Source organism: Schistocerca piceifrons, chromosome 1, assembly GCF_021461385.2.
Source record: "Schistocerca piceifrons isolate TAMUIC-IGC-003096 chromosome 1, iqSchPice1.1, whole genome shotgun sequence".
NCBI classification, from domain to species: domain Eukaryota; kingdom Metazoa; phylum Arthropoda; class Insecta; order Orthoptera; family Acrididae; genus Schistocerca; species Schistocerca piceifrons.
Genome location: NC_060138.1, coordinates 1074252558 through 1074266621, shown reverse-complemented (window position 1 = coordinate 1074266621; position 14064 = coordinate 1074252558). Strand labels below are relative to the sequence as shown.

At 41.3% G+C, this 14064-nt stretch overlaps 1 protein-coding gene across 1 annotated transcript; it reads left to right on the top strand.

Annotated features, from left to right (window-relative positions):
- The first annotated feature begins 2326 nt into the window (after nucleotides 1–2326).
- Nucleotides 2327–13516, top strand: LOC124768103 (acanthoscurrin-2-like). The gene is made up of 3 exons (XM_047249153.1): nucleotides 2327–2476; nucleotides 6996–7593; nucleotides 13002–13516. The coding sequence occupies exons 1-3, from the start codon at nucleotides 2419–2421 to the stop codon at nucleotides 13024–13026; spliced, it is 681 nt and encodes a 226-aa protein (XP_047105109.1). The 5' UTR covers nucleotides 2327–2418; the 3' UTR covers nucleotides 13027–13516.
- Nucleotides 13517–14064: the final 548 nt, after the last annotated feature.

The window sequence follows — 14064 nt, the reverse complement described above, 5'->3', positions numbered from 1 at the left end:
TAAACCGACTAAAGTTTTGCGTTCACGGAGTGCGAAGCAACACCAAATAGTCTTAACGCAACGAAAATTTTTGAAATCTATTTACCTGCATCTTTTCAACTGACTCTTCGTGTGTAGTATTTCAGGAACTTATTCCTCGTTAGTAGTTTCTTTAGAGGCACGAAGACATCTAGCCAACAACGTCTTGCATCTCCTTCCTGATCTATGAGGACAGCTATCCTTCCCTTCTTCTGTATTTCTGATTTTGTGTCTCAATTATTATCGATTCTTAATAATACCACTAAATACTTATAACACAGTCGGCAACCAACGAAAAGGAGGAAAAACGTATAAGCCATTGATTTGCCAATACCGTTAACTTTGTCCTGTATGGTATCATATTTTAACTGTTCGTGTCTCTTGTTTTGTGAGGTGGAACTTAGGGTCAGTCCCAAGAATAGAAAACCCCCTAAAATCGCAGTACAACTGGCGGCTACGCCAGAACTGTGAACAAGTCGATGTGCAGATTCTGTCCGGTTCCGGATCACTATCGTCTGACATTCAGAACGCTGCACGAATTTCATGAATTTTGAAAACGTTGGAATTTATCCTGCTCATTTCCTTTAAACTACCGTCCACAACAGATGAAGACTGGCCAGACTTAGGTGCACATATCTCTGTTGATGAGATCTCAAAGTAATCCTTAGGGCTGACATCTGGTCTGGAGACTTCCGCAAACACGATGGGTTCTGAATACTCCTGAAACTATTCTGACACAATTCAGAAGCGATGAGATGGTGATTTGTCTTGATAAGCTATATGCCATCTGCATATTGCTATTGATGTGCCAACGGATACAAATAGTTAGACAGTATGTAACACTACCACTTGTCACCATTCTGTTGAACAAAGTGGGTCTGATCCGACTACTCTTATTTTGATATTTTCGAATTTACGAACGTGACAATGCTTCAGCAAAGATTTTCGTTTTGGTTATGGTATTGTATCAGATTCAGTAAAACATGTCTACGGTTGTAACAAAAAAATTATTGTACAAGGTGATTGTGCCCCTCTGATCGTTGTGAGCTGTCGCTTTCGGTTTCTTGCTACCACTAGAGGTTGTGGAGGACTGTGTTAGCAGTGGGTGTTGGTGAGCTAGTGTTACTTCAAGCGCCACGACGTGAAGGAGATACGTTCCTGACAGCAAAGCAAACGCTGAATGTGATGATCCTGCAGGTTCTCCAGCTTATTGAGTCTCTCCAGGTGATAATTACAACCGTGTGACTACCCACAGTAAGTCGACTTGCGCGCACACGAAGTGTGTGTCATAGTCGATCTGTCTGCACCGTAAACAACATTTGTATTTCTGTGTATAATTGGGTACCGAATGGAAGAAGCCATTGCGTTTCAAAGGAAAGTAACGCTGTGATTTGTCTGGTGTAAATGTGTGGTGTGGTTTGTCTGCAAGGGGACTCATTGGGCCTTACAATGCTTGCTGACTGCATATTCCCTGCTATTCGTGCATTATACGGTAATGATGAGTTTTATTTCCAACAAGATGGCGCCCCGCCGCACCATCATAGGGACGTACGAGCATATCTGGATCACAATGTGCCAGGCCAATGGATAGAACGCAGGGGACCAATCGAGTTTCCTGCACGCTCTCCAGACCTCACGCCTCTGGATTTCTTCTTATGGGGCACAGTAAAAGATGAGGTGTACAAACGTAAACCACGTAACCTGGACACACTTTGGAATGAGATTCAGGCGGTGTGCGCAGAAATCTCATTGGACACTTTGGTACGATGTACGGAATCAGTGGTGAGTCGTACTCAGAAATGTATTGATGCTGAAGGCCACCAGTTTGAACATTAATCACATTTGCAAAGTACATTTATTTTTCCAATTGGACTTTAAGCTTTCCATTCCCAGAAATTTAACATTCTAGAACGGGAAATAAATTTTCTATGACGCTTCAAAGTGTGTATACATTTTTTGTGACGCACCCTGTATTTCGGTATCTAAGTGGATACCGAATGGGACAAGCCATTGCGTTTCAGAGGAAAGTAACGCTTCCAACTACAGTACAAATCTCCCGAAAATATGTGTAATTATTGTGTGTAATTGTGTGTGGACGTTCTCCTTAACATTTACAGCCAATGGCGCCCTTTGTTGTGTTCTTAATGAGGCCTACTTCCGCAATGTTGAGCTGGTGTTCTCAGGAACTGGGCCTCATTGTCAAGGCCGCTCACCGTGTCAGAACTGCAAATCATTGGACCTCTTCGGTGTGGGGAGACGTGTGTGGGGAGGGGGTTCACCGCAGGGCGCGGTGTTTTGCACATAATGTTGCCGGTCGGCCGAGACGTGCTAATAAAAGACGGCGAGCGGGCAGCCGGCCGTAGAAGCGAAAGGACGCCGCCTCCGCAGCTGCAGCGGACCATGGCGCACAACACAGCGCTGTGCGCGGCCGTCTTCCTCGCGCTAGCACTCCTAGCCGGTGAGTTGAACAGCCTCGATTTAACGTTCTCATAGATTCCCTAGATAACTGGAGAGAAATGTCGGGGCTTTCAGCAAGGCCGCGTTAATTTCCTCTCCTAACCTCACCCAACTAAGCTGATGCTTATCCCGTAATTACCTAGACCATTACCCCCGAGTGTAATCGGATATTAGCTAGTACCCCCACCCCTCCCTTTACCATTGCTCTCATCATCACTAACTTACGGTCCAAATGAACTTTAGAATGATATAGAAGTTTCTTTTACCACGTTTATTTTTAAAATGATGAATGATATTTAGTTGTCGTCGGTGTGTTAACAGTCAAGGAGACAGTCGGTATTACTTACGTCTAGTAGTCTTCTTTTATATTTGAGTGATCCCACAACTCCTTTTCAAATAAGAACGCTGACTATCCATAGTGAATATAGGCGTTTGTTACAAAACACTGTTCATCTGTACCAATCCTCTCCCTAGCGACACTTACTTCAGCTTCACCCCCATTTAAAAAATAACCCAGTTAAAATGTGTGCACTATACTTATTGTTTGAAAATCACTTGATTGTTGGCTCCTTAATTCTGAAATGGCAGAAACTGGAAGTATTCAGGCCGTTAGTGCTATGTGTCTGAATGCTCTAATAATAATAAGAATGATAATAATAATGTGTTCAGCGCTATACTGGTCCTTACCAAGTTACTATGGTGCCATCCTGTCAATAGTTTATTTATCTGTTTCTGAGTGAGTAATTAAGCAATTTTTGGTGTATTGCAAGAGCTGTTTAAATCTTGGTGAAGACATTTTAATGAGATATGTAGCGTTTGTTACGTGTGTATTTCACTTTTACCGTCATCGACTTGCGCTACTAACATAGTGTTTGTGTACTGGAAGGACTGTGTGAGGAACCTGCAACCTGCACCGTATAGTGTCACACATCATTGCAAGTAATTGAGAAAAAAATAATTACTGATACATTAGAGTCTTACGAAATCGTGATAATAATAAGATCTTTTAAAAATACTTTAGTTTCATGACTGAAACACAATGAAATCTTCTTTATTTATACTCCTTACAAAATTTCATTTTACTCCTCAGGGGGTAAGGACCCCCAAATTGGGAACCATTGACTTAGATATCGGTGTGACGTTAAACTCTGACCTCATCTTCATTTGAGCACTGTAAGAGTAAAGGAAGAGTATAACGGACCATCGCCGTCATGCAGGTCACTACCATCTGAGTACCAATAGTATATGGCTATCTCCTTGTTAAAAGAACCATTCCGATCTGTTAAACGAAGATGAGAGCACGGGAATTTGAATCCTACAGCTTCCAGATTCGAGTCTACTGTTTTAACAACTGCCCTTCATCGCTTGGGGAATGGTAGTGAACTTCTTACTTGATTTCAGACAAATTTATTGGCCTCATAAATGTACAATCACGAAGAGAGAACCGAGCGAGGTGGCGCAGTGGTTAGACACTGGACTCGCATTCGGGAGGACGACGGTTCAATCCCGCGTCCGGCCATCCTGATTTAGGTTTTCCGTGATTTCCCTAAATCGCTCCAGGCAAATGCCGGGATGGTTCCTTTGAAAGGACACGGCTGACTTCCTTCCCTAATCCAATGAGACCGATGACCTCGCTGTCTGGTCTCCTTCCCCAAACAACCCAACCCCGCAACGAAGAGAGAGACTTTTATTACGGCCTTAAGACCAATCTTCTACTATATTTACATCACGCAGAGTCTTATAAGGTAGTAGGTAGTGACTCTGGTGATAGTTAACTGGGTTAACTTTAAGTATAAGAAATCATATAAAACTTTGCCAGTTTGTGATGACGAGGTGTGATGTTTCAACCATTTACCGTGTAGCATTGAAATTGTAATTTTTGCATAAAAAAGAGCTCGCAATCACTGGAACTCTGTAGCCGCTTATAAAATTATAAATACCGAAAATAAAATTGAAAGCTGCCCACTCAAATAACTATCAGCACATAGTTACCGCAAGGCTCAAAATGAAAACTCAGTAACTCAGCAGAAATTATCTCTCATTGAGTCCAGTGCACAGATAACACTTTAAAACAAATCTTTGTTCTTTCCCCATTTATTTCGTTTCAATTCCGTGTAATTAAATTTAAAACAAAGTGTTGATGTGAAACAAGTAATGCTGTGCCACACATCGAACTAGGGGAAAACAAAACGACGATGTTAAAGTGTTTTAGGAAAAATAATTAGTACACTAATCGCTTATATTATGTGAATTAACATAATTTCAATTGAATACATAATATACTTCTCCAACTGATCTTCAGATACTGAGTTAAACTCGCTTTAAGTTAGAAGTGATAGCTTACCAACAATGCATACATGCGGCTGATGCGTTTATGTGGATCCTGGAGGAAAAGTAAATGTCTGCTGCTCATCAGTAAAACAAATAGATATGTAAATAACTAAACTAGATTGAAAACGTTACCAAATTTTACAGCGGAATCCATATTCTACTATTTCTGTTACTTCTCTTTTTCCCGACCGGGTGAAATGGCGCAGTCGTTAACATGTTGGGTTCTAATTTGCGGGAAGGAGGTTCCAATTTCCGTCCGACCCTTCCAGACTAATGTAACTATTGTGATGGCTTCACTGACATGATCTGGGCCAATTTTCTAACCCCATCCTTCCCTGTGTAGTAGTTTATTAAGAATAAACACAAATCTTCCTTTTTTCTCTCGCTTTTGTTTCGTGAAACAGTTAGAAAACATCGAAAACCTTCTGAAACGTTTGAAAGGACCCCATGCGCTGCCCAAGGGTAAACAGAACACTATGTATGTACACAATGGGTCCCCTCACTTCTCCCCCTCTCCCCAAATACGAACTCGCTGTTTGTACCCTTGTTTCGTATTCATTGTGGATTTTACCTGAATAATATTGCAAACTAACAAGATGGAGCTGCAGTTAATTGTACTGGCCTTCGCCAGGCAGATTCACGTCATCCTCCATCTTAATTAGACTAACAGGCACCAATTATCTTGTTAGTTTCAGATAGCCAGCGTCCGTGTTTCACGTTTTCACACTTACTTGTGTGCGAGAATAGAGTCGCAAGTGGGCCTGTAGCATTCTGGGTTGCTCTAGTTCCTTTGGCCGTCGTAGTTATGTTCTTGTTCTTTCTCCTATAAAAATTCATAAGGACTTTTATGAATTTGTAAATGTACTATACGTTGAGTCATTCTAAGACTAGGTGGCTGTCTCTTTTCCCTTATTTATAAGACTAATAGAAATGTATCCTGCACTGGACTCATATTTCACTATTTTTTTCAAGGTAAGCTTAGCGAAGCACCATTATGGTTTGTTCATTCTCTTATGTCATTATTTCAGAATAATACTTAGCTCTAGAAAAAGAGAAAAATTCACTTTGAGAAACGATATATAGTTTTCAGACAGTGTTGAATGTTCTTCAAGAATCAAAAATGCAGAATTTCAAATCTATGAAAGTAAAAGAAATTTTAAGGATAAAAAGGGATGAAGTTTATCGTTCAGAATGTGATGGGCTAGAAGGAGAAACAGCACATGTGTATGATGCAACAATTAAATAGCTCAAAAAGTGGTTGGTTTTTTGTCAAGAGTTTTTAGCGTTTATGTCGGTTGGTTTGAAGAATTTTCCAAAGTGGGAAGACATGGAACATACAGATCTGTTTTTCAATGATAAGTTTAATATTGAAATCGATGATATAAAGTACTTTGACCGGTTCTGCAATTTTAGAGGTTTTTGACGAACAAGGCAAATGTTAATGCAGGAGATCAGTTGTTGTCAAATGATATCTGCCTCAAATATTTACAAGAGAGAAGGAATGTTGCTTGTGTGTCAGTGCTACTGAAATTGCAGAGTTTTTCTTCCAATACTAGTATATGAAATATGTTCAGTAAATTACAGTCGGGGTGCAAATATCGAAATACACTTAGTGCTGAACCATGCAACATAGTTATAAGAATTTCCTGTATATAGTTTTATGATTATTTGTTGAAAAATGGGAAATTCATTTCATAAATTCAGTGGAGTACTTCGGAAATAATGATATAGATGAATATGCCTTGTTTACAAATGATGATTTTTTTAATAGTTTGTATTAATATTTGCCACGAATTATTATACTGTTCTAAGATTTAATAAATTTATATGGAATACTATCTATTATACATGTTTCAGTTGCAAATCATTCAGTGCAATATATGTGGTATAAACAGTTTCATATTATAAGACTATAGTTGTAAAAACTGTAATATATCTTAATGACAGTTAGGTAAATGTTGAGTAAACTATAACATCTTTGCAAATTTTTGTGCGAATCTAGAAACGTCCTCTTATTTGAAGACTGCCATCTGGTAACCCTATGTTGATTATTTAATGTGAATTACTTTAAATGACGAGAGAAATGTGCTTGCTTGCTTATATGAAAGAAGTAGTGTTTCCAGAAAATTTTGAAAGCAGTTTTCATTGTGGTATGGATGGACAAGTGACAGGGTTAACCTCTTCTGCAGATGCTGCCGTGTCACGTGTCAAGCGTGGTGGTGGTTATGGTGGGTATGGCGGCGGCGGTGGCGGTGGAGGTGGTGGCGGCGGAGGCGGCTTCGGCGGCCTCGGCCATGGAGGATTCGGAGGCGGCGGCTTAGGAGGCGGCGGAGGCTACGGTGGAGGCGGCCTGAGTGGCGCTGGACATGGAGGCATCGGCGGAGGTGGCTTAGGCGGCGGCGGCGGCCATGGGGGCTTTGGAGGAGGTGGCTTAGGCGGAGGCGGAGGCTACGGTGGAGGTGGCTTAGGCGGAGGTGGGCACGGTGGCTATGGTGGAGGCAGTCTGGGTGGAGGCGGAGGCTACGGAGGAGGCGGCTTAGGTGGAGGTGGAGGCTATGATGGAGCCGGCTTAGGCGGAGGTGGACATGGTGGATACGGAGGTGGTGGCTTAGGCGGCGGAGGTGATGGAGGCTACGGTGGGGGTGGCTACCCAGGAATTGGAGGAGGAGGAGGAGGCGGTTGCAATACCTGTGGGGGCGGAAGCCACGGTGGCGGCGGAGGGGGCACCTTCTCAAAGAGCAGCTCCCAGGCTTCCAGTTCCAGTTTCTCTGGTGGACTCGGAGGGTTGTGAGTAAACATTTTCTCTGGTCTTCTAATTCAATGAAACTGATGTCCTTTTGTTCCATAGATCCTAAAGTGAGGAGAGTCTCAAAGATTTAGAACATTTCAAAAAATTAATTCATATTATTTATAAAAATATTTGCAATACAGAAAAGAAAATCGACAGCTAATGTCTCTACCGCAGTTTCCAAGTGAAATGGTCCTCATGGATGTGGAATAACTCAAACAATTTTAAACATATTTTTATTTAAGAGGCAATAAGGAACCTGCCCAAAATTAAATATATTAAGGACCTGTGATAATTCTTCAGCTACTGTAGATACAATTAGTTTACAGTATTTATTTTCATTGATCACATTGTTGCATTGAAAATGTACAGAAGTAATATTTTACGTAACACTCATATTATTTTATATTATCAGTAATATCTATAATTAACTGTTGGTTCTGCTAAGAAATGCAGTGTTCCTGATGTGACCTCTAAATTGGCAGCTTGTAACATATTTCCACACTAGATCACGGCGCGTTGGCGAATTCGTAGTAATTTAGTGTGTTCGTAGTAATTTAGTGTGTTAAAAACATAAGAAATATGGGAAAACGCATATTGCAGGAAGTACATAACTTCTTTTTGGATTCCTCGTAGAGAATGAACCGTAGTCACGTCCTGGAAAGCACAAACCCTAGCCCTATCCCTGGCGCCGTGGTTGCTGAGAAAATCCAAAGTAGTTTTATAGGAGAGGCTGCACAGCTGTGTATGTTATTACGATGTTTTATGAAATTTTAAACGCGGACGAAATTTTAAACGAGCGCCACCGAGATGTTGTTGTATTTAAAGATGGGTCTAAACAAGTGGACTGCCTTGGCTGCTCTGATCGTCTCCTCAAAATGCGACCACCCAAAGAATTCACTGTATGCGAGGCTGAATTATGAGCGATCTTGAGCGCACTGGATCAGATGAACTGTGCTCAGACTGCAAAATTCCCCACAAGCTCCTACTTCCTCAATGCGCTTTAGTTTCTACAACATTACATTTGTACCCAAGAGGTAAAACCGTATAGAAAATCCAAGAATCCGTTCCTCTGCCGTCACAGTGTGGGGAAGCAGGAGGGTACCAGAGACTACTGATTTACACAGTTACTGTTCCGCAGTCAAGATTAAGATTTTCGAAGACACGTATTAGCAGATCTAGCAACCGGCGAGGTGTGCAGTGATAATCAGATGGTTCGGTGCGTCATCTCTCTATATGCTCTCACCTTGATGTTGAGCTGCAGAGTCATGCGAAGAAGGGATAGAGACGGCCTGGAGTTACAGAGAGCACACTGCAGCTTGTAAAGTCAACAGCGCGGCCATCACCTGCTTCTCTCCATCCGCTCAGAGGAAGTGGGATACTCGTCACTCGTCTTTGTGAGGGACACAGCTCAATGCGGCAAGGCTATCGAGAGAACGCTCCAATGTTTGGTGCACAGCTGACAGTGCGCAACATTTTATTTGACTGTTTTATACTCAGACAGGAGTGCAGCCGTTAATTTATCTGCAAAAGCGCTCTCTATTTTAGATAACAAAGCGGAGGATGTGTGACGACTCTTACGATCCTATGAAACGAATAGTTGCTCCCTAAAATATTGGGAAGGAGTGTTTAATGTGTTTTCATGGTTGGCTGACACTTGCACGCGTTTGAAAGCGATCTGCCAGCAACACATTCCAGTGTCGTTTCTTTTAGCCTCCTTCTTGTGTTACCGATGTTTTAGTAGAAAATCTTAGAACATTTGACCAAATTTACAGTATCGTAAGGGTTTCGTGATTGTCTCATTGTGCGAATGAACGTGAGTGCCACGTGGTGTGTGTGTGTGTGTGTGTGTGTGTGTGTGTGTGTGTGTGTGTGATAGATAAATAGACAGAGAGAGAGAGAGAGAGAGAGAGAGAGAGAGAGAGAGAGAGAGAGATAGAGAGAGAGAGAGAGAGAGAAATATTAATTGAGATTATATTTTGGCTTCTTTTAACACTTTAGACTTTTTAACTACATTAGTTTCTAATGCTTCTGGCAAGGACACTGATGAGCTTGATGTTATTGACCTATAAACCACTATCACACACACACACACACACACACACACACACACACACTCACAATCGCATGCACGCAAACACATATGTAGTGTGAGAGGTGATGAAAATCAACAAGTTTATCAGAGTATTCAGACACTGATGAAATGATAGAGTAATTAAGACGATGTGTGACACATATAAATCAGAATCTATCAGTATTTATTTCCATCTAAGTATCTGAACGCAACGAAAGAATTTCGTGTGCAGATTTTCTACATGTACCAATAGAGGAAGTGAAACGTAATGCATCCGATGGGATAATAATGCAGCTGGAGCATGGTCTGTTTTTGGCATCCTTACTGATAGTGGGTGATTGCTTCACTAAAAAACTTTATGGTCCATCGATTTCAATAAAGGAATGCATCTACATTAACTCGACCCACTAAGCTTTTTAATGAATGCAAGCACAAATTTTCGTCTTCTGCCTACCGAATGAAGTGACAGGTTGTTTTCTTTCTCGGATTTTCATTTTTATACGACGTCCGATCGGTTGCGAAATGGAAATCGCTGTGAAAATAAAAAATAAATATTTTATTTGCCACAGTTGGCTACATCTTCCAGCTACATCCCTACAGAGTTGTCGCTTCAGCTGAAGACGTCTGTCGTAGCATTGTACCAACTTTCCAATCCATACAAGGCAGCCGCCTGTGCTCTCCGCTAGTTCTCTACGCTGGCCTGGAGCTCGTTGTGTGTGCCAACATGTTGTCTTCAAAGCCAGAGTTTCATGTGAGCAGAGATGAAAATCAGAGGGAGCCATGTTGGATCTGAATGGTGGGCGACCAAAAGACTTCCCACCGAAAACCCTGCAAAAAATGGTTCAAACGGCTCTGAGCACAATGGGACTTAACATCTATGGTCATCAGTGCCCTAGAACTTAGAACTACTTAAACCTAACTAAACTAAGGACAGCACACAACACCCAGTCATCACGAGGCAGAGAAAATCCCCGACCCCGCCGGGAATCGAACCCGGGAACCCGGGCGTGGGAAGCGAGAACGCTACAGCACGACCACGAGCTGCGGACGAAAAGCCTGCAGTTGCGCCCTCATTGCCCCTCCAGTGTGCTGCCGACAATTTTCATGAAGAAGGAAATGCACGATAGTTACGCTATGAGGACTGCTTGAAAACAGGTGAAGTCTCACCGCAGACACCCATGCTTTTCTAGATACCTTTAAGTCCTCACTGTGCGCTCAGAACTGAAAAGAGCAACACGACGGGATGACGGACATACTAGAGAAACACATCTGTGTAACTTTTCATCGGATTTTCACAGTGGTTTCCATTTTGCGCCCGGCCGGACCTTACTTGCAGAACAGCCTTCGTAGTAAGCTAAGAAATTTGGCAGATGATGCAGTTACCCATAAAAAATCATTATAAATATTGCAGATCTTGATAAGGGTCGAAAGTCGCACAAAGACTCGTAACATGCTTCATACGCTAAGAAATATAAAATTATGCACAACGACACAGTATCCTATGACTACAATACTACGAGGGCTGTCCAAGAAGTAAGTTACGGTCGGTCGCAAAATGGAAACGACTATGAAAATCCGATAAAGCTTTGCAAAGATGTTTTGGAAAGTGTCTCTAGTGTGACTCTAGGTAGAATTATGTCGCTCTTTTCATTCCTGAGCTCTTAGTGAGCGCGTAAAGATGTTATAGAAAATAGTGTCTCCCACCAAGTACGAGGGCCTGGTGAGAATTTTCCCCTGAAGCTATGCAACCAACATTACATGACTGTCGTGCGGTTTCTTCTTCAAGACAATTCTCGGCCTCATTCTGCAGGGGCAATGAAGATGTCCCTGCATCGTTTCAATTGGAAATGTTTGGTTACCCACAATACAGCCCGTAATTGTCTCCCACTGAGTTTCATCTCTGCTCAAACGAACCGCTGTCTATGAAGACAACATTTTGGCACAGACAACGAGCTTTAGGCCAGCGTAGAGAATTGGCGGAAAGCACTGGCGGCTGCCTTCTATGATGAGGGTATTGGAAAGTTGGTACAACGCTACGACGAATGTCTGAGTCAGAACGGCGACTACGTAGAGAAGTAGCTGAAAGGTGTAGCTATCTGTTACAAATGAAACATTTCTGATTTTCACTGTGATTTTCATTTCGTGATCAATCGTAACTTACTTTCTGGGCAGCACTCGTATTAATAGTCACAGTATTGTTTCAGTCTCGGGAGGGTGGCACTTAACATGCTGAAAACCTGAATGGGTAAAGACTTGAAGATAGCTGCCAACACCGCAGCAGAACTCTACTTAACAACGTTTCAAAACTTATTATTACGAGAGAAATCTGGAAATACAACAGTATCTCTCCCGTAGTTGCCTCAGACACAAGATTAGACTATTTAAAGCGCGCACAGAGGCAGTTTATTGGTGACTCATCCCGCGCTCAATACGCTAACGCAAGAAGGAACCCTAATACCTACGTAGCTTCAAATGGTTCAAATGGCTCTGAGCACTCTGGGACTTAGCTTCTGAGGGAATCAGTCGCCTAGAACTCAGAACTAATTAAACCTAACTAACCTAAGGACATCACACACATCCATGCCCGAAGCAGGATTCGAACCTGCAACCCTAGCGGTCGCGCGGTTCCAGACTGTAGCGCCTAGAACCGCTCGGACACTCCGGCCGGCACCTACATGGGAACCACCCTCTGTCAAAACGCCTTTTAGAATGTGTACATAGATGTTGATTCTGCAGTGTTTCTCACATCTCGCCTCAACGACATGTCTTATGTTTAATAAGTTCCAAAACATTTGCACACCAATACTTTTATTCCTCTTCAGAGCCATCTTATAACGTCAAATAGTTACAAATTACACAGACCGTCTTCGCACCGGAAGACTGACGAATTATTTTTCAATGGAAGCACAGCAATACAAAAAACTAATCAACACCTCGTCATCTTTACGCTAACGTAATGCAATTGTACCACAGTTGTAGAAACATGAAGCTTTCAGTTTCGCTTTGTCATTGTACAAGTAGTGTTCTGTTGTTACATTGCTCTTAGGACGACAGTGCTCATAGAAAATTCTTAAACAGTAAATTCCTTGTCAGCTGATGGTGATCAGATTTACTGGGAACAGCTGTAACTAGTACGAAAAATATTGCAGAGCTTTCACGAATACTCCTTTAATTAAACAGGACTAAATTTTTTTTTGAGCTCAGACAAAAAAAATCATGTAACTGCATTAGCTGTAATTTATCAATTATCTTGTTGTTATAGACATGCAAGTGCTATATCCAAATGACTAATGATCATATGTTAAAAAGTTATAACTGTCTGTTTTGTTTCAGCGGCCATGGTGGCTACGGGAAGTGAGAGCAGAAATCCATAATATTTAATTTCCTACTCCCATCTTCCCAGTGAACTTGTACAATTTTTCAAGAAAATAAATTCAGTGTACATAAACTTCATGTTATTTGATATAGAATTATTGGTACTGAAATTTTGTTTCAACAACAGCCATATTTTTTTACGAAATGCTGTGAAAGTCATGGAAAAAAATAGGAAAAAAAGAGTATTTTCTTGAGTGATGTCTTTTATTAAAACATTAAGAACCTTTTACACTGACTTTGCTTAGTACTAAATCAAAATAACGTACTTTCCAAAAATTATGAAGCAAGAATGTGGACAATGGTCGATGATTACCTAAAGAATGTTATACTTAGTATGATGTTATCCTAAGCATATAGCAACTGTGCTCAGTACTCAGGAACTATAAATTATACTCAAATATAAATTGAATTATTCCAAAAAAATGATGTTCACCTTGTAATTTAACAATAAAAGCCATTTTTCAAATGTCAAATGTAATCCACTTGAGTTCCTCACACATGGAAAATCGTATTTTGCAACAGCAATTCAAACTGAAAATGAATATCTACTGGAACTGATGAAAAGGGGTACCACGTAAGCCGTGAAATTTTGTTGCAGTTATACAACTATACCAGTTTCATACAGATCGAGAGTTCTCAAACAAAGGAACATCAGAACGGTGCTCAACGGATACTTCACGGGTGCATATTTTTCATCGCCCGGATAATAGCACAAATACTGCTAAAATTGGTGGTCACCTAGAAATAGGGTACCATCAATTCGGTGGAGAATATCTTTCTTCTTTTTTAAAAAAAAAATCATTTTTCGCTACATGGGACATTGTGGGTCACTCACACTGTTGACAGCTTATCCCATGTAATTTGTGAGATGAACTTGTCATCTAACAGTGTATTGTCAGTGAGGATCTGGGCGTTCGAAGTGAGGCATTTTGCTAGGAATGCAAAGAAATGGATCCAGCAGCGAAAATACGTGAAGCAATTTACTGTATTCGTTTCAGATGAAACTCAACACTACCGCTTG

Coding starts and splice junctions, on each gene's coding strand:
- LOC124768103 (XM_047249153.1), top strand. CDS start 2,419: ATGGCGCACAACACAGCGCTGTGCGCGGCCGTCTTCCTCGCGCTAGCA. Junction 2,477..6,995: donor CGCGCTAGCACTCCTAGCCG/GTGAGTTGAACA, acceptor CCTCTTCTGCAG/ATGCTGCCGTGTCACGTGTC. Junction 7,594..13,001: donor TCTGGTGGACTCGGAGGGTT/GTGAGTAAACAT, acceptor GTTTTGTTTCAG/CGGCCATGGTGGCTACGGGA.